The sequence below is a fragment of the Ovis aries genome, chromosome 9, assembly GCF_016772045.2.
Source record: "Ovis aries strain OAR_USU_Benz2616 breed Rambouillet chromosome 9, ARS-UI_Ramb_v3.0, whole genome shotgun sequence".
NCBI classification, from domain to species: Eukaryota; Metazoa; Chordata; class Mammalia; order Artiodactyla; family Bovidae; genus Ovis; species Ovis aries.
This window is the reverse complement of record NC_056062.1, coordinates 43,445,277-43,471,881: the sequence shown is the minus strand read 5'-3', so window position 1 is coordinate 43,471,881 and position 26,605 is coordinate 43,445,277. Positions and strand designations below refer to the sequence as shown.

At 43.6% G+C, this 26,605-nt stretch overlaps 1 protein-coding gene across 7 annotated transcripts in view; it reads right to left on the bottom strand.

Annotated features, from left to right (window-relative positions):
- TRIM55 (tripartite motif containing 55) overlaps positions 1 to 24,041 on the bottom strand; it is a 47,300-nt gene extending 23,259 nt beyond the window's left edge. For all 7 annotated transcript variants that reach the window (XR_009594955.1, XM_012183786.5, XM_012183787.4 and 4 more), the window contains exons 1-4: positions 23,734 to 24,041; positions 23,040 to 23,212; positions 13,953 to 14,118; positions 11,642 to 11,737 (exon numbers count right to left, since the gene is read on the bottom strand). Coding sequence is in view for 6 of the 7 variants with exons in the window: in XM_012183786.5 (XP_012039176.1) it covers positions 11,642 to 11,737; positions 13,953 to 14,118; positions 23,040 to 23,212; positions 23,734 to 23,901 (603 nt within the window). In the remaining variant the exon portion in view is untranslated. The remainder of the gene's footprint in view (positions 1 to 11,641; positions 11,738 to 13,952; positions 14,119 to 23,039; positions 23,213 to 23,733) is intronic.
- Positions 24,042 to 26,605: the final 2,564 nt, after the last annotated feature.

The window sequence follows — 26,605 nt, the reverse complement described above, 5'->3', positions numbered from 1 at the left end:
GTGTTGTAGTGGTGGTGGTTTATATAATAGTTTTATATCTTGCTTTGGAATGAGTTTAAGTATGGTAGTGGTGGTGGATTAGTTGCTCAGTCGTGTCCAACTCTTTGTGACCCCATGGACTGTAGTCCACGGGCTTCTCTGCCCATAGGATTCTCCAGGTAAGAATATTGGAGTGGGTTGCCATGCTCTTCTCTAGGGGATCTTCCCGACCCAGAGATCAAACCCATGTCTCCTGCATTATAGGCCGATTCTTTACCACTAAGCCATCTGAAAATCCCAGTCAGGTGGGATTCTCTTAGTCAAATAAGTGACTAAGTATTCTCTTAGCCAGATAAAAATTAGATAGCTTATGTCAGCCATCTAACATTGAGTGGTTTAAATGGAACAACTACTTTATTCCTATGTTATATTATTTCTGTTAATATTCTGCTCTTTTTAAAAAATTAAATAATTTTATTTATTTATTTTTGGCCGTGCTGGGTCATCATTGCTGTGCAGGCTTTTCTGCAGTTGTGGCAAGCAGGGGCCACTCTCTAGTTGCAGTGCGTGGGTTTCTCATCGTGGTGGCTTCTCTAGCTGTGGCTCCCGGGCTCTAGCTGCACAGGCTCAGTAGCTGTGGCTCATGGATTTAGTTGCTCCACAGCACGTGGAATCTTCCTGGACTAGGGATCGACCTGTGTCTCCTGCATTGATAAGTGGATTCTTTACCATTGAGACCCTGGGGAAGCCCTTTAGTCTGCTTTTTAAAAATGATTTGTGTTTTATTGACCCTTAATAAAATTACTGTCATTTTAACAGCAACTATCATTTGCTTATACTTTACAGTATCCAAAATGCTACCCCATGCACAGTGTGTACTCTTTTTTTATTATATGACTATATATGGTGTAAAGCACTCATAATATTGCCTAGCATACAGTAGGCACTATGTCAATGTTTGTGAAATTTAGATTCCATTTTCCTTAATTTGAGTCGTTCAATTGTAGAATTTTGAAGCCATGTGGACTATCAGAAGTGAGTGCATGTGTGCTAAGTCGCTTCAGTTGTACCCAACCCTGTGGACTGCAGGCTGCCAGGCTCCTCTGTCCATGGGGTTCTCCAGGCAAGGATACTGGAGTGAGTTGCCATGCCCTTCTCCAGGGGAATCTTCCTGACACAGGGATCAAACCACATCTCATGTCTACCTGCATTAGAGGGTGGGTTCTTTACCACTAGCACCACCTGGGGAGCCCGGACTCTCAGAAGTAACCTGCTCCAAACCAATCATTTCACTCAGGTGGAAACTGAAACCTAGCCGAGTTAAGTCACTTTCTCAAGTCATTTGCCATTTAGCATTGGTGCCTCACATATAGCCAAGGTTTCTGAACTCTTGGGTCCTTGCTACTCCAACCAAGTAGCTGTGATTTGCTTTAATTGGAAAAAAATGTATGTGAACCACTTATGAACTAAATATATGCCTCTTCACAAAGCCACCGTGCTGAAAACTGAAAGTAGGCTTTTACAGGCAAGAAACCGCAAATTGTTTCAGAAGCATATTCATTATAATTCTTTTAACAAGATTCCCTAAGTGCTTACTATGTATCAGGCATTGTAAGATCAAAAAACTTGTCATTCTTTCCCAGTGTTCAAGTGGATGGGAGGAAAATTATTGTATTTTCTACTTTCTAAGAGGAAAACCTCACTTCTGTTTTTTTTTTTCTTTTTCCTCTTGTTGAATGTGCCTTTATATAATTCTATATAAAATATGTAAGAGTTAGACAACTCTGTTTCTGAAATGGGAAAAACACATGCTTATTTTTTGGAATTATGAAAATGGTACTTACAAAGTTTCAGAAATTCACTTAAGATGTTCAGGTTAACCTAATGTCATATTCAAATGAGAAATAGGTATACCCCATGAAGTTGAAATTCTATTTTTTACACATACTCTGAGGTAGAAGAAACACATGAGACATTAGCATGGTCAACCCTCCATCTTTCTGGGCTATGAGACTTTCAAGGTGCTGTGAAAGTCAGTGAACACCAAACACTTCAGTTTATCAACTTGCCCCCTGAGGCAATTAGGGAACAGGTGTATATGCTATGGGGAAAAAAAAAAAAATCACCACTCTCAGAAGCCACCTTGCTACTGATAGTGATTACTCTGATGTCATATTCACTGTGCATTTGTAAATGTGGACCTGGAACGCTTTCAGCAGAGTCTTTCTAGCAACCTAAAAATGGAATGGAAAACATGTGAACCTCTGCATTATCAAAATGTTGGCAGACAGCACACTTTAAAGGACAGCTGTTACATGCAAAAGCATGATAGCAACCATGTTTATCTCTTCTGCACACAAAATAAATGTCCCCACCTCAGAGATTTCTCCTTGTTTTTGTCATAGCTTTTCATTTATTTGAGGAAAAAGACATGTATCTTTAAGCCCAGTTCCAGTCTGGGTACCTCCCCCACTTTTCTGTGTACTAACTGAATCAAGACATATACTTTCTGAACCTTCAAGATTACTTTTACAAATATTTTGGACTTCCCTGGTGGCTCAGATGGTGAAGAATCTGCCTGCAATGTGGGGGACCCAGGTTCGATCCCTGGGTCAGGAAGATGCCCTGGAGAAAGCAATGGCTACCCACTCCAGTATTCTTTCCTGAAGAATTCTATGGACAGAGGAGCCTGGCAGAGGAGTCCATGGAGTTGCATAAAGTCTGACACAACTGGGAAACTTACAACACTTTCACTTTTTCAAATATGATGCCTGTGGTTCCTATGAGTATAGTGTAGCGTGGTGTGGTGTGGTGTGTGTGTGTGCGTGCGCGTACGCACGCCCACACACATGTGTTTCTGCATGAATGTGTTTAACAATTGAAGTAACTTCCATCATAAATACACTAGGTGTTGGCCTCCAAGCATATTCTGATGCAAAGCCTCTGACTGCAACTTGATCTTCCTCCTGGTTCTGCCAGAGACAGTAACATTTATATTTATTTATATAGAAGAACAAATTAAAGATATCTGTAATACCTTAATGAAAGTAAAATTTCATCCCAGGACTTCCTTGGTGGTCCAGTGGTTAAGACTCTGTGCTTCCACTGCTTTGGGCACAGGTTTGATCCCTGGTCTGGGAACTAAGATCTCACATGCAACGTGGGGCAGCCACCAAAAAAAAAAAAAACCCATCCTGTCTCTAGAGAGAAGTCAGTATTGGTAAAATATACCAAAAAGGGGTGAGGATATAAAGGGAATACTATTTTGCTCACATGGAAATGGTAAAATGATAGGTAGACTAACTATTTCTCACCAATGCCATAACATCTAGATGAAAAGAAAAAAAAAATCAAATCATTTGGTTGCTTCTTTAGAAGCAAGTAGGTAACCTACAATATTTATCTTAAAAACATTGTTTAGATGTTGCCTTTATAGAAATGTTAAAATTGACAGGCTCTAATTTTTAGCCATTCTTATATTTTAGTGGAAATAAGAAAAAATAAGATGTGTGAATGCAAAGGGGTGCTTTTACATGGAAAAAAAATCAACAATAGGTGATCATATACTAACGAGTAGGTAGATAGCCTGTCAATCAAAGCAGCATTATAGGTTTTATCATTAACTTTTCATTCAGTCAGTTCAGTTCAGCCGCTCAGTTGTGTCTGACTCTTTGCAGCCCCATGGACTGCAGCATGCCAGGCCTCCCTGTCCATCACCAACTCCTGGAGTTTACTCAAACTCATGTCCATCGAGTCAGCGATGCCATCCAACTATCTCATCCTCTGTCATCCCTTTCTCCCCCTGCCTTCAATCTTTCCTAGCATCAGGGTCTTTTCCAGTGAGTCAGTTCTTTGCATCAGGTGGCCAAAGTATTGGAGTTTCAGCTTTAGCATCAGTCCTTCCAATGAATATTCAGGACTGATTTCCTTTAGGATGGACTTGCAGTCCAAGGGACTCAAGAGTCTTCTCCAACACCACCGTTCAAAAACATCAATTCTTCGGCACTCAGCTTTCTTTACAGTCCACCTCTCACATCCATACATGACTACTGGAAAATTTACTGAAGATTTACTGAGCCCAGCCCCGCCCATCAGAACAAGACCCAGTTTCCCCCTCAGTCAGTCTCTCCCACCAGGAAGCTTCCATAAACCTCTTATCCTTATTCATCAGAGGGCAGACAGACTGAAAACCATAATCACAGAAAACTAACCAATATGATCACATGGACCACAGCCTTATTGAACTCAATGAAACTATGAGCCATGCCGTGTAGGGCCACCTAAGACAAATGGGTCATGGTGGAGAGTTCTGACAAAATGTGGTCCACTGGAGAAGGGAATGGCAAACAACTTCAGTATTCTTGCCTTGAGAGCCCCATGAACAGTATGAAAAGGCAAAATGATAGGATACTGAAAGAGGAACTCCCCAGGTGGGTAGGTGCCCAGTATGTTACTGGAGAACAGTAACTCCAGAAAGAATGAAGAGACAGAGCCAAAGCAAAAACAACACTCAGTTGTGGATGTGACTGGTGATGGAAGTAAACTCCGATGCTGTAAAGAGTGATATTGCATAGGAACCTCGAATGTTAGGTCCATGAATCAAGGCAAATTGGAAGTGGTCAAACAGGAGATGGCAAGAGTGAACACTGACATTTTAGGAATCAGCGAACTAAAATGGACTGGAATGGGTGAATTTAACTCAGATGACCATTATATCTACTACTGTGGGCAAGAATCCCTTAGAAGAATTGGAGTAGCCATCATAGTCAACAAGAGAGTCAGAAATGCAGTACTTCGATGCAGTCTCAAAAATGACAGAATGATCTCTGTTCATTTCCAAGGCAAACCATTCAATATCACAGTAATCCAAGTCTATGCCCCAACCAGTAATACTGAAAAAGCTGAAGTTGAACAGTTCTATGAAGACCTACAAGACCTTCTAGAACTAACACCAAATAAAGATGTCCTTTTCATCATAGGGGACTGGAATGCAAAAGTAGGAAGTCAAGAAACACCTGGAGTAACAGGCAAATTTGGCCTTGGAGTACAGAATGAAGCAGGGCAAAGGCTAATAGCATTTTGCCATGAGAATGCACTAGTCATAGCAAACACCCTCTTCCAACAACACAAGAGAAGACACTACACATGGACATTACCAGATGGTCAACACCGAAATCAGATTGATTATATTCTTTGCCACCAAAGATGGAGAAGCTCTATACACTCAGCAAAAACAAGACTGGGAGCTGACTGTGGCTCAGATCATGAACCCCTTATTGCCAAATTCAGACTTAAATTGAAGAAAGTAGGGAAAACCACTAGACCATTCAGGTATGGCCTAAATCAAATCCCTTACAGTTATACAGTGGAAGTGAGAAATTGATTCAAGGGATTAGATCTGATAGACAGAGTGCCTAAAGAACTATGGATGGAGGTTTGTGACATTGTACAGGAGGTAGGGATCAAGACCATCCCCAAGAAAAGCAAATGAAAAAGGGCAAAATGGCTGTCTGAGGGGGCCTTACAAACTTTCCATTGGCTCACCCTTTCCTCTGGCATTTATTCCTCTCTAAAAACAATCTTATTTGTTTGTCTTACTGTCTAAACTCCTCCTCTGGAATAAACCCTTCTTGAGTACAGAAACATTTTTTCTGTTTATCTCATCACTACTTCAAGGCATTGTCTGTCAGAATATGGTATATAATGTACATGTGAGGAACACGGTCTGAACAACTGGATGAGTGAAATATGACTTGTATTTAGGAATCCTCAGCCCTCACTCACAAGTTTCTATCAATACTGTGTTCTCTTCCAGAGGCATGTATTTAAGTGGATGCTCAAAACCTCGTCTTCATTCAACACTCAAAAGAAAACAGCAAAAAATAGCTAGGAAAAAAAAATAGCTAGGCAATTTCAGGGACAACATTTAACTCAGAACAGGTTTGGTTTTTTAATCTGTACAATAGGAGATGGGCTTAGATGATTGCGAAGGTCCCTTCTGACTGCAGTTCCAAAGGCTCTACAACTTTAGGTAAATGTGGAGATATTTGGAGTCTTCAGACTGTGAAGTGCCTCTTTATACGTAGAACACTGTTTTCCACGTGGGGCAAGTTTTAGAATGATCATCAACAGCACTGAAATGTGAATTATACATTCTAGCCCAGTGACGTCAGTCCCAGCTTGGGACCGTGCCATGGCCGTGACAGGAGAGCCTAAGACGATTGTGTCTACCACTCTTGCCATGTAGGGTGCATGACTCTGTGACCAAAATAGAGCTGAAGATAAGCTCTGAGCCCTCCACTTGTCGCTGAGCAACTGTGACTCGACCCAGCCCATTCATATCTCCACCACATTCCTCAACTTTCCAGACACCTTTGTTCAAAACAGCGGCTCTGGGTCTGGAAGGGTCCACCTAGCCTTGTTTGACACAGTACCTCCAAATTACCTTCATTAAGCCAAACAGAGTTTCATTCCTTCTCCCCTCAACACCTGCCCCAAATCAGACAGTAGGTTAATCATGCTCAAGAGAAACTATATTAAAGTAGGATGATTCTCCTGAAGAATTCAAGGCCAACCCCTCATTGTAAAGCCCAATTCTGGTCATGAACACATGAGAGAAGCCCCATGAATGCAGACTATAGGATGATAACCCTGGTCTCTGACAGGCTTCCCTAGAAGAGGGGCAGACAAATTAGAAAACCACCACCCCTCGAGGGACATAGACTGGTGTTCGGCCTCTCCTCCACCAGCTCAGCACCTCTGTGCAGCAGAAGAAATCTGTTCAGTGGCCAGGGGTCTCAGGACTCCTAAACTTAGGCTCTTTCCCACCACATGGTGTTGCCACCCACTTCATGTCAGAAGAATAACTATGCTATAACTTAAGGTGTTCCTGGCATTAGAGGTTTCCTGGGCTAGTCCAGATCATTTAGAAGATCCTTGAGAAACCCTCCAAAGGCTGAGGGTCAGGTGTACCAGCCCTGACTTGAGCCCCTCGAGTCACTGAAACCATAAGACCAGCTCAAGGCCAGCCAAGCAGCTGTTTGACTCACTCTAGTCTGCTGTGGAGAGTTGGCACCTTTCCTGGAAGGGGCCCAGCCTCCCTCTGTCGCCAATATTTCAAGTTATCACAAAGCCCCAAAGCATAGAGCTAATATCTACTTCCATTCATTTTTAGTTTTTCCCACTGCAGGGAGTTGCTTCACCCTACCATCATAATTGGTCAAGATCTTAAAGCCTTATTCTGCTGCTGCTGCTAAGTCACTTCAGTCGTGTCTGACTCTGTGCGACCCCATAGATGGCAGCCTACCAGGCTCCCCTGTCCCTGGGATTCTCCAGGCAAGAGTACTGGAGTGGGGTGCCATTGCCTTCTCCGGAAGCCTTAGTCTAACACCATTTAAAAGATGCTTCCGTAGCTCAAATGATTATTAGCATCATTAGGTGAAGTGTGCTCTTTCCAAGTGGAGTGTGAGAACAATACAAGGTAACACTTTGGGAGCCCCCAGCATGTGCTTCTTATCCCACTTAGTGATCACAGCAACACTGTAAAGAGTTTATTAACCCTCCTGTACCACTGAGGCAGGTGAAGGACTGGAAGTAGAAGTAACTTGCCCAAGGTTATAGTATTAAGTGGCACAGTTAAAATTCAAACTTCTGAAATATGTTCTTCAAGCATCTGTTAGGCTGCTTTAAAAATTCTGGCCTGCTTATTAAAATTATTGTTATTATATTCATTACTTCATATTTGTAACTGCATGGACAGTGTCTCAAAGCTGTTCAGGTAAAACCACTGTTTTGGAGGGACTTCTCTGGCAGTCCTGTGGATAAGACTCTGTACTTCCAATGAAGTGGACGTGGGTTCAGTCCCTGGTCAGGAAACTAAGATCCCACATGCTTGTGTGGTGCGGCCAAAAAAAGAAAAAAAAAAATCACTGTTTTGGAAATATAATGGATTTGTTGTCATTGCAAAATCATTGGAGGATTTTATTAAAGGTGGTAGTTTTCAGAAACTGGAAAAGCTCAAGATCAAATATTTTTAGCTGTTTCCCCTAGATGGGCATCCACATAGAACAAGATTATTTCTAGCCTTGCTGCCTGGGGAGGGCTAGTGCGAATAGCCTGCTCTTTTGGTTTTCTGGTGACCTTTCAGTAGTCATGTATGGATGTGACAGTTGGACCATAAAGAAGGCCAAGTGCTGAAGAATTGATGCTTTCAAATTGTGGTGCTGGAGAAGACTCTTGAGAGTCCCTTGGACAGCAAGGAGATCAAACCAGTCAATCCTAAATGAAATCAACCCTGAATATTCATTTGAAGGACTGATGCTGCAGCTGAAGCTCCAATACTATGGCCACCTGATGTGAAGAGCTGACTTATTAAAAAAGACCCTGATGCTGGGAAAGATTGAGGCTAAGAGGAGAAGGGCACGACAGAGGACAAGATGGTTGGATGGCATCATCAAATCAATGGACATGAGTTTCAGCAAACTCTGGGATATGGTGAAGGACAGGGAAGCCTGGTGTGTTGCAGTCCATGGGGTCGAAAAGAGTCAGACACAACTGAGCACCAAAGAACAACAGGATAGGTGCTTTTTGTAAAGACAAGGAGGAATGAAAGTCAAGTACATGTTTCTGGAAGCAGAGAGCTCCTGAGGCAGTACAATTCTCCACCCCCACCAGCAGCCCCCTCCCCTGTCCCAGTCTGTTCCAGAAGAGCTCCAGGTCTGGAGAGGTAAATACAGCTTAAGATCATGCTGGGCTTGTCTAGAACAGCCTGGAAGGCCCTCCAACAACCTGCCATCACGAGCTCTGAGAATGTCTCAGGGCCAGGAGGACTAAGAAGACCACAGTTCCTCCATCTACCTTCAGCCCACAGCAAAAAGGGAACGCCACTCCCCACAATGCAGTTCAGACTGCCCTTCATGACTGTGGTCCATCTCAAAGCCACTCCCGTCGCCACTCAAGCTCACATCAGTGGCACACATGATTTGTAAAGCAAGAATCCCGAGTGGGTCTGACTCTAAGCTCAGCATCTCAGGGGCTGGTCCTAGGCCGGGTGCTTGCCCAGCCTAACCCTGCAAGACATTACATGATTAGGGACAAAATTAGACATCACAAGGAACAGGCTACACTCAAAGGGCAGGTGTCGGGGCCCCACAGGGAGAGGGCGTGTAATTAGGGAAGGATGGTGCCCACCCCTAGGGCTGCTCTAGTTCCCATCCCTGTGGAGCTCTTCATCAATCAGAAAAGAGAGTGCTTCAACAACAGCACCCCACCCTTTGGCTGGGAGCCATGCATGGCTTCTCAGAAGATGTTTCCAGGCAGGTGGTGAACGGAACCAGAAAGGAAAACAACCAAGCCAGGAAGGACAGGAAAAAGAGACACTCTGGGACCCTGGCCCTGGTACAGAATTCACCTGCATCACAGGGGTGACCCTCGTGTGCTTCACTATGCAACCCACTCCAGTATCCTTGCCTGGAGAACTCCATGGACAGAGGAGCCTGGCGGGCTACAGTCCATGGGGGCGCAAAGAGTCGGACATGACTGAGTAACTTAACACACACACATACCAATTTGCAGTCTTCATGATTTACAAATCATTTTGAAGTCTGGAGGGGGACGATGACACACATTCCTCCAGGGAACTGTGAAAATACTTGTAAAAGGGTGTCTATTCACCCAGTGTTTTTATTAGGAATAAGAGGGGTGATAATGCTGACCTTCATTGCCAGAAATTTCATCCTGAGATTGACACTAACTCCTTCCTGCAGGCAGAGCTCCAAACCTGTTCCTTCTCATCTTGTTCTCAATGAAAGAAAACCAGCGGCTTCCTTTTGTGCCACTGACCAGCCTCCAGGAGGAAAACCTGCTGTCAAGTCTCTCCTCGTCCTCAGTGTCCTTTGACGCTGTCTGAATAGAGCTAAGACCTTTGAACTTGCTCAATGGCAGTGTGTCACCCAGGGCTTTTCTTGTTTTTGTTTTCCAGCCTCAACATGTAGACAGAAAACCCATTCTCCTGATGGAGGTCTCTGATGAAGGTCTGAGTAGAGATGGGTATAGAGATGAACTCACTGCCCACAAGCAACACACTCCTATTTATACACTCAAGACTCAGGGTGGTACCATACCAAGTGCTGATTCATGGCCTAATGATAAAGTCATACTTGGCCTTTTCTGTGAATAAGGAAAAAGGAAAAGAAAAAGTTTGTCCATTTTAGAATCTCTTTGAGCTCTTCACCAAGAGGAAACTTTCCTTCTATAAACCAGTTCCAAATCCATCATGAGTCTTTTTAGGAATATGAGTATGGAGAAAAGAGGGTACTGACTTCAGTGATGTGTAAATCTAAAATGAGATGATGTCCTGAAGTTATCTAGGAACAAGCCTTTATCTTTTGCTATAATTCACCTTTCAAGCAATAAAATGGTCAGATTAGGGCATTTATCAGGCACTCTCCATATGCCAGGCACTGTGCTAAGCATTATGCTTATACTTACTTAACTTTTCATGGTTAAACTCTATAAAATGGATACTTAGTTCCATTTTCCCAGGAGAAAACTGAAGGAATGAATGTACATGTGAATGGATCTTAAAGCATAATGTTTAATTTTAAAAAAATTAAGCAGAATGAGAAGTACAACACAATACCATTTATAAAATTAAAAGACATGCAGATAGCAATACACATTTTGTAAGAATACAGGTAAATGGAACACTGGGCTTCACTGGTGGCTCAGCAGTAAAGAATCTGTCTGCCAATGCAGGAGACACAGGTTCAGTACCTGGGTCAGGAAGATTCCCTGGAGAAGGAAATGGCAACCCACTCTAGCACTCTTGCCTGCGAAATCCCTTGGACAGAGAAGCCCAGTGGGCTAGAGTCAATGGGGTTGCAAACATCGGATACGACTTAGAGACTGAACAACAACACCATGCAGCTCAAATCTGCACACGACTTTTCTTAAGTGCCAAATAGCATTTCTTAAGACCATTTGGATTCCCACAAAAATTTTTTGCTTTAACAACACTCATTGTCATTACTTGGAAAATGATTTTTTATTTTAAATTTGGCCATGCCATGTGGCATGTGAGATCTTAGTGCTTGGACAGGGATTGAACTCAGAACCCCTGCATTAGAAGTTCAGAGTCTTAACCACTGGACTACCAGGGAAGTCCCCAAATTGATATTTCTTGTAGCTAACCCTTTAAAATGGGGTTTCCCAAGAAACACCACCGAATGTAACCACCACCTTGATCAATGTGGTAAAATCTGCCTTGTTCTCTTCCTGTGCCAGGAGGTGAATATTTTAGAGACACATCAGGAAGGAGGTTGGGCTGCCCAGGTGGCTCTAGTGATAAAGAACCCACCTGCAATGCAGGAGACATAAGAGATGTGGGTTCAATCCATGGGTCAGGAAGATCCCATGGAAGAGAGCAAGGCAACCACTGCCTAGAAAATCCCATGGACAAAGGAGCCTAGTGAGCTATGGTCATAGGGTCACAAAGAGTTGAACATGACTGAAGCAACTTAGCATGCACGCATGCAGAAGGGAGGTCATTCTATAAGGAAAGACTGAAATGTTGGAGCAGGGATTTCTACGGTTATGTCAAGGGAACCACAAAACCCCAAGAGCTTATGCGTGGCTTACCTTCCCTTGAAGCCACTTGACTCACCTCAATCGTCTTACAGGTGCTCTCCAGCTGGCTGATCACCCCCTGGACCCGATCGTTGCTTCCCACTAGGACAGCAATGCCATCACTGAGCTCGGACTAATGGAGAGAAAAGAGGGATTCAAGATTTTAGGGGCTTTCTAGTCCTCCACTGATTATGGGTTCATCTTAGTACTACTGTTCTCATGAGTTCTCAATTTAGGGTCCACAGAACCCCCTAATGAGGAACAGTGAGGCTGGGAGGTCTGAGAATCTCCTAATCTTATAAATAAAATCCTGGAAGGATCGGTGTATAAATGCATTTGTCTGGGAAGAAGTTTCACAGTTTTCATCAAATTCTTAATGAAGATGGTGACCCTTCCAAAAAACATTAAGAACACTGAATTATAGGCCATAGACAGCGAATAGCACATTCAAGCTAAATAATTCTAAGAACTGTTTATAAATTGAATGGAGACCAATATGTGACATCAAGGGGTCCAACATGAATTATTCGGACCTTTAATTATTTGAATTATAGTGCAGCTCAGGATCAGTTTTTTTTTTTTTTAAGATTTACATATTTATTTTTGGCTATGTTGGGTCTTTGTTGCTGCATGCAGGCTTCCTCTAGTTGCCACGAGTGCAGGCTACTCTTTGTTGTGGGGCACAGGCTTCTCATTGCAGTGGCTTCTCTTGTTGCAGAGCGTGAGTAGTTGTGGCACATGGGCTTAGTAGCTCCACAACATGTGGGATCTTCCCTAATAGGGATCGAACCCATGTCTCCTGCACTGGCAGGTGGATTCTTAACCACTGGACCACCAGGAAGCCTTCAGGATTAGTTTTACTAGGGAAATATTTCATTTATTCACCAAATACCTGTGATGCACCCTTCTCTGTACTAAATGCAAACAAATACTCGTATACTAGACTCAGTCATTATAGATTTGAAACTAACATTGCACTGTTTCTAGGGGAAAACATTTTTTTTTAGCTTAAAATTCCCCTCAGGCTCTTTTGATCTGAAGCGATTCCACTGTTCAGACTTAGGGAATGAATGGGACTCGGGAAACCTACATGCTTGGTCCAACTCTGCCTTTTAGCTTCTCTGTGATGTTGGGCAACTCTGTAATCAGTTTGGACCCTACTTGTCTCATACATAAAGTGAGAAGACTGGACCAGAACAGTGTTTGTAAAACATTTAAAGCTGCAGAACCCTTTTTCCAAATGGGAGCTAATATATAATCCCAGTGGATCAAATAATGCTGCTCTGGCCAAACAGGAGCAGGATGGAAGTCCTGTCAGCCTGCCTCTGTCCATCCTTCGTGGTCTCAGGGCTCTGAGGGGAATGGTGTGACCCAGGTACCATTCAGTTCTAATAGGCTGTGACTTTGGGGAGGGGCAGGTAAAAGGAAAAGGCAGGGAAGTCATAAGTGGATAGAACAAAAAATAACTGTATAGCTATTTTGCTAAATCCTGCTGCTTTAGCAGTTAGTACTCACTGGTTGTAACTGGAGTTGCCCAAAGGTTTGACTTCCAAATTTGATTCCCGTTCTATATTTGGTCAGTAAAACACTAACTGTGGAATCTGTGATTCTTAGAGGAAGAAGCTGAGATGTGGAGCTGCTCAAATCCTAGATGCTGAGACTCGGCCACAGCTCTCTGAGCCCACAACCCCTCGTTCATTTGCATCAAATGGGTAAGTTCCTACCTGCCTGTGCGCTATAGGCTGGCAGGTTAGCGATAAGCTGGGAGACCCCATATTTGCTCATAATGAGGGGGTGATGCTGAGGCCCTGGAGTGGGGGGTACATGTGTCAGACCCAAAGGAGGCCTTCTGGGCTGACCTAGGGGGACAGTTTAACCCAGGCATGAGGACTAGCCTAAGGAAACATTTAACAAAATGCCAGTCATCGTAACTCCACGAGATAGGAGTGGGAGAGAAGAGGCCTTGAGGAGGGCCAAAGGAATCTTTGGTTGATAAACATAGAAAAATATTCTGAGACTGGAGCAAGAGGTTATGCTTTTATTTCCTATGGGCTGAACCTCAGTGTTTGAGCAGCTTGAGCTTGGACTGGGCCCCATAATAGTATTCATCTTAAACCTGTAATGGTGGAAAAATAGCGACCTTTCCCCTCCACACCCCTTCCTGACCCTCTGCACCCTTCCCTCTCCCACCTTCCCCACCACTCTCCTGGGCATGCAGCAGTCCTTCCAGCTCTGCCAACGCCCTCCTCTCCCCTGCAGCCTCAGGGCCCTATGGTCCTGCCTGTGGGCATCTCTCCTTCAATCACACTTGGAAGGGGCTTTGGAGGAGGGGCAGGAGGGCGTGTTACCTTCTGCCTCTGGAACACGTGAGTGAGGGGAGCCACCTGGCAGTCCTTGTGCGCCCCAAAGACCTTGCACAGAGAGCAGGTGGGCACTTCGCAGTTGAGACAGTAGATATTGATGCGCTCGTCTTCATGCTCCTCACACATGGGCTGGTCGGACTTCTTTTCTGGTCTGGGAGGAGGAAGGTGGATGAATCAGCTCAGGTTGCAGCATAGCTGAGAGTGGTTGGTTGAACCTCCCTCCCCACCCACAATGCCTGTACCCCCAGAAACCCTACACCAGTGACTACCAGGGCCCCTCTCACGTGCTCAGAGCCCTCCAAATTTCCTACGGTTTAGCAGCAGCGTCTTGACTAATTAACCAACTTAACCAGCCTGGGGATGAGGACATGGAAACTCGGACTTGTAGCTTTTGCCAGTTTCTGTGGTGTGAGGGCTTCCCCATGGCTGATTTCAAGATTTAAAAACCAGCTAGTGCAACTCCTGCAAGTTGAACACTGGATTCTTAGGTGCTGCTTTAGCACCAAATTCATGAGTCTCTCAAAAGACATTTTACAAATCTGGGTAAAGAAGAGGAGGCAGCTGAAAACGAAATCTTAAGTGTGCACTGGCTCTGAGGCCCATCTCCCCACCCTTGTGGCCTCTGGCCCCTGCAGAAGAAATGAGCGGTCTAGGCTGGGGAAGCCCAGATCTCCGATCATTCACCTCTGTGCTGGTTGGGAGTAGTTGTATGTAAGAGGGGAAAGGTCAGGGAGTGCTTTGTTAATTTGTTTGGGTCCCCTCCTACCATTAGCCTTGAAAAGTAAATTTATTTAACCTCCTGAGGACTCAGCAGTGGTTAAGAGTAGGTAGTCTGCGCTCAGTGGATGTGAACAATTTTACTGAATACTTGAGGCAAAAAGGAAAATGCAAAATGCTGTTCTGGGATGTGGTGGTAAACTGGAAGTGCAAATTTCACAGATAATTCCCAAATTTCAGTTTTCCCAATTGGTCAGCACCAACCAAAACTTTTCAGAGCTGCCTAGGTAATAATGGGGCACTGGGCTTGTATGTGCTAGTCAGACGATGACCAAGCTATGAAGAGGCAGAGAAGGGCAGTGACAAGTCATTGGTGCTTAAGGATAAACTGTTGGCTGCAGAATCACCTGGAGGAGCCCAGGTTCACACAGCCGTATGCTCTCCTGACCATCAGGGAGGCTTAGGTGTTACATCAAGATCAAAACTGTGTCATCTATGGTGTTTTAGGCTCCCTCTGGAGACCATGGTGGGGGGTCCAGCCTACTGGAAGTAGAGCCTACGAAATCTGGAATTTGGATATGACCTATCCAAAGCCTGAGGCTGTTAATAGTTTTCACAAGTGTTTGAAAAATTTAAATACAAGTTCAAAAGCTTTCCTCATTTTCCCTAACACATGATTATTTAGAAGCATCTCAAATTTGGGACTGAATTTTTACCTTATTGAAGTATACTTGATTTACAATATTGTGTTAGTTTCAGGCATGTACAGCAGAGTGATTCAGTTTTGTATGTATGTTTCCCAGATTATTTTCCATTATAGCTTATTACAAGATGCTGAATATATTCCCTGTGGTTTCAGTAAGTGCTTGTTGCCGATCTAGTTTTTGTATAGCAGGTTGTATCTGTTCCTCTCATACTCCTGATTTACTCCTCTCCCTTTCCTTGCCCCTCTGGTAACCATTAGTTTGTTTTCTGTGTCTGGTGTGAGTCTCCTTCTGGTTTGTAAAGATGTAGTTTGTATGTAGATTCATTTATATTATTTTTTTAGATACCACATTTGTGATAACATAAAATATCTTGCTTTGTCTGACTTACTTCACTAAGTATAGTATTTTCTATGTCCATCCATGTTGCTGCAGATGGCAACACTGCATTCTTTTTTATGACCGAGTACTGTCCCATTATGGGGCTTCTCAGGTGGCTCAGTGGTAAAGAGTTTGCCTGCAACGCAGGAGATGTGGGTTAATCCCTTCATTGGGAAGATACCCTGGAGAAGGGAATGACAACCTGTTCCAATATTCTTGTCTGGGAAATCCCATGGACAGAGGAGTCTGGCAGGCTATAGTCCGTGGGGTCACAAAAGAATTGAATGTGACTTAAGTGACTGAGCACGTATGCGCTATCCCATTACATATATTATTGTCTGTTTCCTCCAATGGGACGTGAGCTCCAAGAGGGCAGAGGTCATGGGTTGTCTTTTTTGCTGGGTTCCCAGTGCCAAAAACAGTGCCTTGCATAGAGTTGGCACTCAGTAAATATTTGCTGGATGTATGAGTGAGAGGTGGAAGGGAATTTGCCAGTATTCCCCATGCTCTAAAGTAAAATGGCTTCTCTAGAGAAGGCATGTGAACAATGGGGAGAGCTCGGTCACTTGACTCTCCTTACTGACCAAGGAAGAGACCAGACAACATCTTGAAGACTCCATTTCTAAATGACAAAGGTGGGACTTCCCTGGTGGTTCAGTGGCTAAGACTCTGTGCTCCCAATGTAAGGAGCCCAAGTTCAATCCCTGGTCAGGGAACTAGATCCCACATGTCTCAACTAAGAGCCTCCATGCTGCAACTAAAGATCCTGAGTGCCACAACTCACACTTGTTGCAGCCAAATAAATAAATATCTTAAGAGTAGATGCCAAAGGCCTCCAGGGGTTAGCTAGAGACTAGGAGTGGTGATTTGGTCTTTGCATCGTCAAAGGCCTCACCACCTCTAAAACCTTCCCTCCTGTGTCTCTCCACCTCGGAATAAATGTCAGCGAGAGTCTGGAGCACATTTCCTGGGAGATGGTACTGCTGATGCCCTTTCCCCAAGACATTCCCCAAAAGTGGCTTTTGTCCCATGTGCTATTCTGAAGTCAGCAGCTCTCATCAGAGACAGTGTTGTAGAGATCAGACATTTGCAGTGTGTGCAATACTGAAAATGTGGAAACAGCCACAGGCTCTTCATGTAGTTGTTGATTGTGATGACTTTTTCATTATGCAATGCAGACCAAGGACTGCCTGCAATATTCCTTATTAGGCCTTTCTTGTTCAGTGTGGCTACACAGCCTGAGGGGCATCCCCCGCTTACACCTGGGTGTGGAAGGAAAACATTCAGACACCTCACAACATGTAACAGACTTGGGACAAACATGGTGCATAGAATAAAGATATAAAGGCAACTTCATGAGGCGAGCGTGGCCAAGCTCTTAGCTGTGGTTTGGGACTCAGAGCCAAATGCCGGCTGTGGCCCCCCTACTGTTCCATGCAAACTGGTCTCTGGGAGTCTGTAGCCTGCTCCCTCTGCTCTCTGGGGCTTCTGGGACCATCCTGGAGTTTCCTGAAGGATGGGTATCTGGTGCTGACATTTCATTAATCCCAGTTCAGTTTCACCATGTGGTGGCTTTGGAGCCTTAGGCAAGTTCCTTCAACTCTTTCAGGCTCAGCCTTTCCTCATATCTGAAAATTGGACTAGGGATCTTCTAATTAAATATGCCAGGATAACATAGGCCTTTACTTATTTACATTTCCTGCTGAAATCCCACTAAAATGAGAGTAAGGGAATAAAAAGGTAGGAATCAGTAAAAACGAAAAAATGAGCAAGGTGACAGCAAAGAAGAGATGGCAGGCAAATGCTGGAAATTGTGAATAACTGACAAAGAGAAGTCACCTGCTTGAATTGCATCTTAGTTCTGCCGATAGCCTTCTTGAGAGAAGCAAGCAGGAAGCAACCTGCCTCAGTTTTACAGGTTTCCCTGTAAAGGCCCTGGGACTGGCACCCGGAAGGTGAAAGAGTGGGGAGGGCTGAAAGGGGGACTTTTTGCACACTTTAGGGGATTACTTAAGGATGTGCTCCACAGAAACAATAGAGTAAACCAATAAAGGACATGACAAAGGATCTAGGAAACAAGGGGTTCATCCCAGGGGAAAGGAAATGTACCATAGAAAGTGAAGCCAAACCACAAAAGGGTTTAGCCCTCATTGTCTCCAGTGAAGTCAGTAAGTAATGTCTAAAACTGAAAAGTCCAGGGAGAGGAGCTACTAGTAGTGGGCACAGGGCTCTAGGTGATAAACAGCAAAAGAAAAACTGAAAGAATTAAACATGGCTGACTCTGGGAGGTGAGGCTTAGCAGCCAAGAGACCTGGTAGGGCAAGGAATGCTGCTCTCTTTAGAAGCCTTGTAGTGCTACTGGAATGTTTAAAATTATGTATATGCACAGAATTGGTCTGAGTTGTCCTTGCTGTTGTTTAGTCGCTAAGTTGTGTCCAACTCTTTTGTAATCCCATGGACTGTAGCCCACCAGGCTTCTCTGTCCGCGGGATTCTCCAGGCAAGAATACTGGAGTGGGTTGTCATTTCCTTCTCCAGGGGATCTTCCCAACCCAGAGATCAAACCTGTGTCTCCTGTGCAGGAGGCATCTCTGGCATTGCAGGCAGATTCTTTACCACTAAGCCACCAGGGTAAAATATTTAAAAATTTTAATAAGGTGATAATAATAATCACTACAACCTTAGGAAGCATCACTACGAACAAAGCTAGAGGAGGTGATAGAATTCCAGCTGAACTATTTCACATCCTAAAAGATGATGCTGTTAAAGTGCTGCACTCAATGTGCCAGCAAATTTAGAAAACTTAGCAGTGGCCTCAGGACTGGAAAAGGTTCATTCCAATCCCAAAGAAAGACAGTGCCAAAGCATTTCATCCCAATGTCAATAAATGTTCAAACTACTGTACCGCTGCTGCTGCTGCTAAGTCGCTTCAGTCGTGTCCGACTCTGTGCAACCCCATAGATGGCAGCCCACCAGGCTCCGCCGTCCCTGGGATTCTCCAGGCAAGAACACTGGAGTGGGCTGCCATTTCCTTCTCCAATACATGAAAGTGAAAAGTGAAAGTGAAGTCGCTCAGTCGTGTCCAACTCTTTTGCGACCCCATGGACGGCAGCCCACCAGGCTCCTCCGTCCATGGGATTTTCCAGGCAAGAGTACTGGAGTGGGGTGCCAGTGCCTTCTCCTAACTACTGCACAATTGCACTCAATTCACATACTAGCAAAGTAATGCTCAAAATTCTCCAAGCTAGGCTTCAACAGTACAGGAACTGTGAACTCCCAGATGTTCAAGCTGGATATAGAAAAGGCAGAGGAATGATAGATCAAATTACCAGCATTTGTCGGATCATCAAAAAAAAGCAAGAGAATTCCAGAAAATTATCTACTTCTGCTTTATTGACTGTGCTAAAGCCTTTCACTATGTGGATCACAACAAACTGCGGAAACCTCTTCAAGAGATGGAAATACAAGACCACCTTACCTGCCATCTGTGAAACCTGTATGCAGATCAAGAAGCAACAATTAGAACCAGATGTGGAAAAATGGACTGGTTCAAAATTGAGAAAGGAGTACATCAAGGCTGTATATTGTCACCCTGCTTATTTCACTTATATTCAGAGTACACCATGCGAAATGCTGGGCTTGAAGAAGCACAAGCTGGAATCAAGATTGCTGGGAGAAATATCAATAACCTCAGATATGCAGAGGACACCACCCTTATGGCAGAAAGTGAAGAGGAACTAAAGAGCCTCTTGATGAAAGTGAAAGAGGAGAGTGAAAAAGTTGGCTTAAAACTCAACATTCAAAAAACTAAGATCATGGCATCTGGCCCCATCACTTCATGGCAAATGATGGGCAAACAGTAGAAACAGTGAGAGACTTTATTTTCTTAGGCTCCAAAATCACTACAGATGGTAATGACTACAGCCATGAAATTAAAAGACTCTTGCTCCTTGGAAGAAAAGCTATAATGAACCTAGACAGCATATTAAAAAGCAGAAACATTATTTTGCCATCAAAGGTCTATATAGCCAAAGCTATGATTTCTGTAGTAGTCATGTATGGATATGAGAGTTGGACCATAAAGAATGCTGAGTGCTGAAGCATGGATGCTTTTGAACTGTGGTGTTGGAGAAGACTCCTGAGAGTCTCTTGGATAGCAAGGAGATCCTAAAGGAAATCAGTCCTGAATATTCATTGGAAGGACTGATGCTACCACTGAAGCTCCAATATTTCAGCCACCTGATGCAAAGAGCTGACTCATTAGAAAAGACCCTGATGGTGGGAAAGATGGCAAGCATGGGGAGAAGGGGACAACAGAGGATGAGATGGTTGGATGGCATCACCGACTCAATGGACATGAGTTTGAGCAAACTCTGGGAGATGGTGAAGGACAGGGAAGCCTGGTGTGCAGCAGTCCATGGGGTCACAAAGAGTTAGACAGGACTGAGCCACTGAACAACAACAATAATAATCACAACCTCACAAGACTGTAAAAATTAAAGAATTATACATGATTCATATGTATAGCACCCTGAACAGTGGCTGATACATATTCAACACATATTAGTTTGGCTTACTGTATTTTAAAGTTAATTATCATATTCATTGGTTTCTCTGGTGGCTCAGATGGTAAAGAATCTGCCTCCAATGCAGGAGACCTGGTTTGATCCCTGGGTTGAGAAGATCCCCCAGAAAAGGGAATGGCAACCCACTCCAGTATTCTTGCCTGGGAAATCCCATAGACAGAGGAGCCTGGCAGGCTACAGTCTATGGGGTTGCAAAGATCCAGACAAAACTGAGAAACTAACACTTTCACTTTCATCATGTTCATTATTAATATTGGTGAAATTAGTTCCTTCTCGTATCACCCCACCTCCACCCCGAACTGTGGCTAGTTTAGCTCCTGGTAGAAGGCTCGATAAGAAAGCCAAGTTGGGAATTCCCTGGTGGTGCAGCATTGAAGACTCCCTGCTTCATTGCAGGGGGCATGAGTTCAATCCCTGGTCAGGGAACTAAGATCCTACATGCTGCATTTCACAGAGGGCCTTCCATCCCCCAAAAAGAAGGCCAGGCTTTGTCAAGATCTACAATTTCTAGCCATTCTGTGGGAGGTCAGAGTTGACCAGCACCTGCCATTTCTGCCTTCACTCCAACGTGGGCCAGGGTTTATCTCACTGTGTATATCCAAGTGATTTCAGAGTCTCCTCTTGTACCCTGAGGCTTAGGGTTCTGGGCTGATAAAGCTGCCAGCCCTCAGGAAACAACTGTGTTTATATCCAAACATGTGCCCAAGCCCTGAGCACAATTGGTGGTTCTGCTACCAATTAAAAATGCCCCAAAAGCAAGTCTGAGGTTCAAGAAGCAGTAACAGAAAAAGAATTTGATAATCACAAAAACACCACTAGTCTACTCAGCTCTGAGCTTTGATGTTGGAAATTTGGTTCATTGTTTTTATACAATTTGCTCACCTGTACATTGTTTTTTGGCAGATGCGCTTCACTGACTTTAGAGTTAAAACCAGCCTGTGTCTTGTTTTACTTGTGCTACAAATGCTAACATCCTCTTCTCTGGATTACGTAACAGTTACAGTTATCATTTCACATCATTCAAGCTCAGTGTGGCAAATAGCAAAGCAGAAAACTATTGCAATAAGTAGAATGTGTAGGAAGATCTATGGTGTCGCTTGGTCATTTGGCACTTTGGGAGCAACTATTCTGTGCAAGGCACTGTCTCGGACACTGAATCAGATGTTATATAAACAGCCATAATAATCAGTTGGTTATTAATTGGCTGATTAACTTTTTTAAGAGACAGTGAACCTTTTTTAAGAGACAGGTACATTGTCTCTTAAAAAAAAAGTAGATAGATATATGTATCTTAAAGTAATGAAATGAAAGGAGATCAGACCTTAATTAGAACAGTGGTACTTTCCTTCTCAAGAGATTTTGGAAGCCAGGGAAATTGCTGACTCAGTCTGTCATCAGCAACTCTTCCTCCCAGTGCCATCTATATCGTGGCACTATCTAATTTAGTTTTGAATCTTAAGCAGAAATGAATAGCCATAGCGATTATAATAATTATATGTTCTATTTATGGAACAGCTTTCCTTCTAAGAGCCCCAGGCTCTTCGAGCCCGGCAGATGTTCCATGAATCTGTGTCTCCTACTAGGAAGCACAGTGAGGTCATTTCTAGATGGTCCCAGTATCGCTATCAAGCGTTGTGGACCAGACTAACTTGTGTACAGTTGAAAAAGGGCCCTCCACATCAGGTCTTCTAGGAATGGACTCCCGCAGTGTTGTCTCTAGGAAAGGAATTCTATAGCCGGTGTGATTCAATGAATAAAAATGCCCTTTTCAAAAAAATAAAAAATGACTGATGTAGATGCTGCATGTCAATAAGCAGGTACATGCCAAGAGTATACAGTAAGAACAACCTAGAGAATAGGGAAACATAACCTGAGCTCCATTTTCTTTTTTTCCTCCCATGTCTCTAAACTCTTAAGTTGCTAAAGCCCTGAAGTCTGCCTTGCTTTGCTACTTCCTAGAGTCATTACCATGACTAACTCTGTTAGAAGGTTTTGTTTTTATTATTATCCTCTAGGTAATTTAAAATGAGACCGTCTGAACTAATAATGGGCTGATTTTGGAAGATGCTGTTTCTATTTCATTTTCTGTACGGTTTTGTACTTTGGTTTTTTGGCTGTGTAGACTCTGTAGCTGTAAAGGACCTGTGACATGCAGAAACATCTACCAGGGATGGTAGTACAAGGTGTACTTCCCTGGTGGCTCAGATGGTAAAGAATCTACCTACAATGCAAGAGACCTGGGTTTGATCCCTGGATCAGGAAGATCCCCTGGAGAAGGGAATGGCAACCCACTCCAGTATTCTTGCCTGGAGAATGCCATGGACAGAGGAGCCTGGTGGGCTATAGTCCATGCCGTCACAAAAACTCGGACATGACTGAGCAACTAACACACAGTACAAGGCTGGGGGTGGGGGCAGTATTATGCCTCTTTCAATAATACTGTCTGAACTAGATTAGTGTTAATGAGTTACTTCAGTCTTAAACTGATACAAAGGCACTGGCATTAGTTTCCTCCTCTCCTCCCAAGAGGAACTCTCACTCCCCCTGGGAAAGACTGACTTGGAAAAACATTTCCCCATAAAACAATTAGCTCATGATTGGCGAATAAGCATTCAGTAGAGTGACCCACTAAAATAAACAATAAAGACAAACATCGAGCGAGTCTGACACATGGATGAACCGTACCTGGTGGACTCCTGCTTGTAGATGTCAATGATGTTTTCCACCAGCAGGTTCCTCTGAAGCCCATAGATCCCATGTCTGTCCAAAACCACTTCGTGTCTACAGGATGGGCAGCGGAACCGGCCCCCGGAGGCCACAGTGGTACCTCCTCTTGTGGGCAGGTATGGGTTAGAGGCCTGTTCTTGCCAAGCAAGAAAAGAGAGATTGAGTAGTGCCATAGGTAGCTTTCCTGAGGTTTTCTCTCCCTCTCTGTCACTACAAACAATATCAACTCTCTTGCTCAAGATCACCCCACAGGGCCTTATGAGCAAGTGGTCTAAAAACGTGGGCCAACGTGGTCCAGTGTGATGGACCGTTTTCAGCATAAGGTGCTTTTCCACCCAGCATTTTCATAGCCAAAAGTTCCAGCTAGAAACTCCAGCATTAATGTCTTAGGCAGTAATTCATTTACTGCCCAAGATTTTGAAACAGATTCCATTAAAAAAAAAAAAATATGATTCTTAGTATTGAAATAAAATTAGATTTGAGAGCAGAAGGCTGACAGCAAAGCACAAAGCAAATCACTTTTAAAACTTTTTTTTTTTTTAAAGCAAATGCAACCTTATAAAGCTTTCTAAAGAAATTCACCTCAAAGTGAAGCACTGGGTTTGGAGAAGAGGGAAACCTTTTCTACCGTCAGCATTCCCAACAAACCTACCTGGAAAATGTCACTGGCACATTTCCTACACAGGTTGTGCTGGCAGGGGAGGATGACCACAGGCTTGGTGAACATCTCTAAGCAAATGGGACAAATGAGCTGCTTCTCCAAGTTATCCATGGTCTGCTGCTCTTTGGAAAAAGACTTGTAATTCAAAGATGCGCTCATCTCCTGGCCGTCCCTGTGTGCTCTGCCAGGGAAAGGCTGCTCCGAACGGCTTCTGCAAGTGATACCTGGAAATAATTCCAAGGATTGGGTGATCAAGTGTCCTTTGAGTTTCTTTCGGCGGAGGACATTGTTTCAGACCCAGGTTCACAGGGGCGCTCGAGCTGTTTTTAGCAGCCGAGGGTCACGTGATAGCAGACTGACTTGTCCATATAAGCCAGTGACAGCAGGATGGATTCTGACAGGTGACAGAGAACAGGGGCCAGCATTCCCTCCCCAGGGAGTGAAGGGAGTGGGTGGGAGGGAGGGTTACAAACCCCATTTAGACGGGGTTATAAGAAGAGGTGAAGCCGACAGTTGTCAACAACAAATGCAAATGTTGGTGCCGAGTCACTGAGCCGTGCCCTCTGTGAGCGCTCAGGAAGGACTTGGTGATGGGCTTCCAGGACCAGGGACAATGTAGTCCAGGAGTCTCACTGTGAAACCAATGCCCTTTCTGCCTTGAGAATTTAGGAAGCAAGTCACCAAAAGTAGCATGATCACACTGTCTTCAGTGAAAGCAAACAGCACAGGTCTTCTATATCATTATCCTGGCTTCACAAGGGTAAGCAACTAAAAAGACTTGCTTAGTGGTAAATATTTCATTTTTGTGAGGGTTGTGAAATGAGAAAAGTTCCAACTTAAAAACTGACTTCAAATCTTTCACAAAATTCTAACAGATCTAAACACCAGTTGATGATTCAGGTTTTTTTTTTTTTTTTTTTTTAGTTGTATAATAAAGCTCTTGGGACTTCCCTGCCAGCTAGTGGTTAAGACTTCAACTTCCAGTGCAGGGGGTATGGGTTCGATCCTTGGTCAGGGAGCTAAGATCCTACATGCCTTATGGACAGCAAACCAAAACAAAAAACAGAAACAATATAGTAAAAAATTCAATAAAGACTTTAAAAATGGTCCCCATCCAAAAAAAAAAAATCTTTGGAGAAACCCAAAAAACAAAAACATCTAGTATGCTCCTGTCTCTCCCCTTTTCCTATTCCTCTTTAATCCCATACCCCATCACTCGTACACATGCCCAAAACCACAAAGAAACTTTGACAGTCTTTAAAAATGTAAATTTAGTTTGCTCCCAGAACCAGTAACGCACATGGGGTAGCAGGCCCATTATTTCATTTTATTTTCCATATAATGGGGGACAGATACCAGCACCATTTTCAATGCAAGTGAAGATAGAGTCCTGCTTCCATACCTGGGTTTTGTCTGGTCTGGAATACCTACACCCTTTTGCACTGGTCTTATTTACCAAGTTGATTTTTTAAAAATGATAGTTTCCCTGGTCATTTCTGATCATTCTTGGTTTGCTCTTAACTCATCAATATCAGTTCTGATATTTGCCAGGATTTTGTTAAACAACAGTTTCTCCTATAAGTTTTATTTAAATATTTAAAATCAGATCAAAAATGAAATAAGAAATACATGTCTATTTTTTTATGTAATGAATTTGCTGCTTTATTTCTACTTGATTTTAAAAATCGCATACAATGAATACATTTGTTAACATAGCCCCATTGTGCACTTAATTACCAGTAAGGAGTAGGTTGTTGTGACTGGTTATATGTGCCCTTAGTGCTGTGTGTACCAAAAGCTTATTGAGAATCTAATAAGCTCTATTAGCTAGTAATAAGTTATATGGATTCATAAACACTTCAGGGATCTTTGGAGAATTTTGTTACTCCTTTCAGTATCTATTTAGCAACTATAGTAAAGAAGGAGATTGGTGACATTTTTTTTGCTGAGCTAATTCAGTTCACCTAGCCTAGGCAGTTAACTGTGTTTATTATTACATGGGCTGTGGTGGTCTGAGCATAATATAAGAGCTGTTTTCTAAGAAAGATGAAGTTTTTACTGTAAAAGTCCTTGCAACTCTAGGAAAAGCACTTTAACAATATACACTCTAGCCAAGCCTATCCCTTTAAGGGGAATCCATTCTTTTGAAAAATATTCGTTGAGTGTTTATCATGTCTTAAAAGACAAACAAGATACCAATCATTGTCTTCAAGGAGCTCAGTTTAACAGTTAGTAGAGATAAGATGAATATATACAGAACCACAGTACAAACCAAAATGTGACAAAGAAGTACAGAATTTCAGGGGAGTCAGGAGGGTTTCATGGGTGGAGTGGATCCACTGAGGCACCTGGACACCAGTGGGTGTGTCACTATGGGGCGTAGGTGGGGCTTCCAAGTAAAGGCACAGCCAGGGGAGCTGGGACTGCTCAGAGCCTGCTAGCTTCGGGCTGGAGTGCAAACATGCTGCCGGTGCGCTGGCAGCCCATGAATACTGAGCTAGAGAGTTTTCAACACTTAATAAATTAGGCAGGAAGTCGTTGAGAGTGTCTTACAGGGACGGTTCCCCAAGAGAGCTATGCCTTGGTTAGGTTCATCTCACAGTAGCAGCTGGAGTATCTCATGCAGCCGGGTCAGCATGAAGGTGACCCTGCTAAAGACCAGACAGAACATTGTTGCCAATAGCCTAGGTGAGAGGTCATGATACCGGCACCGGTCAATGGACTGCAGTGGGGAAGGAAGAGGAAATGGACTTTGGTGGCTGCAAGAGTAGAATCCACGGGGGTGACTCAGATGCTGGAGCCAGAGCCACCATGAGGATTCGGAAAGAGGCAGTGAGTCAGGAGAGCCAGCGCCCACCTCCAC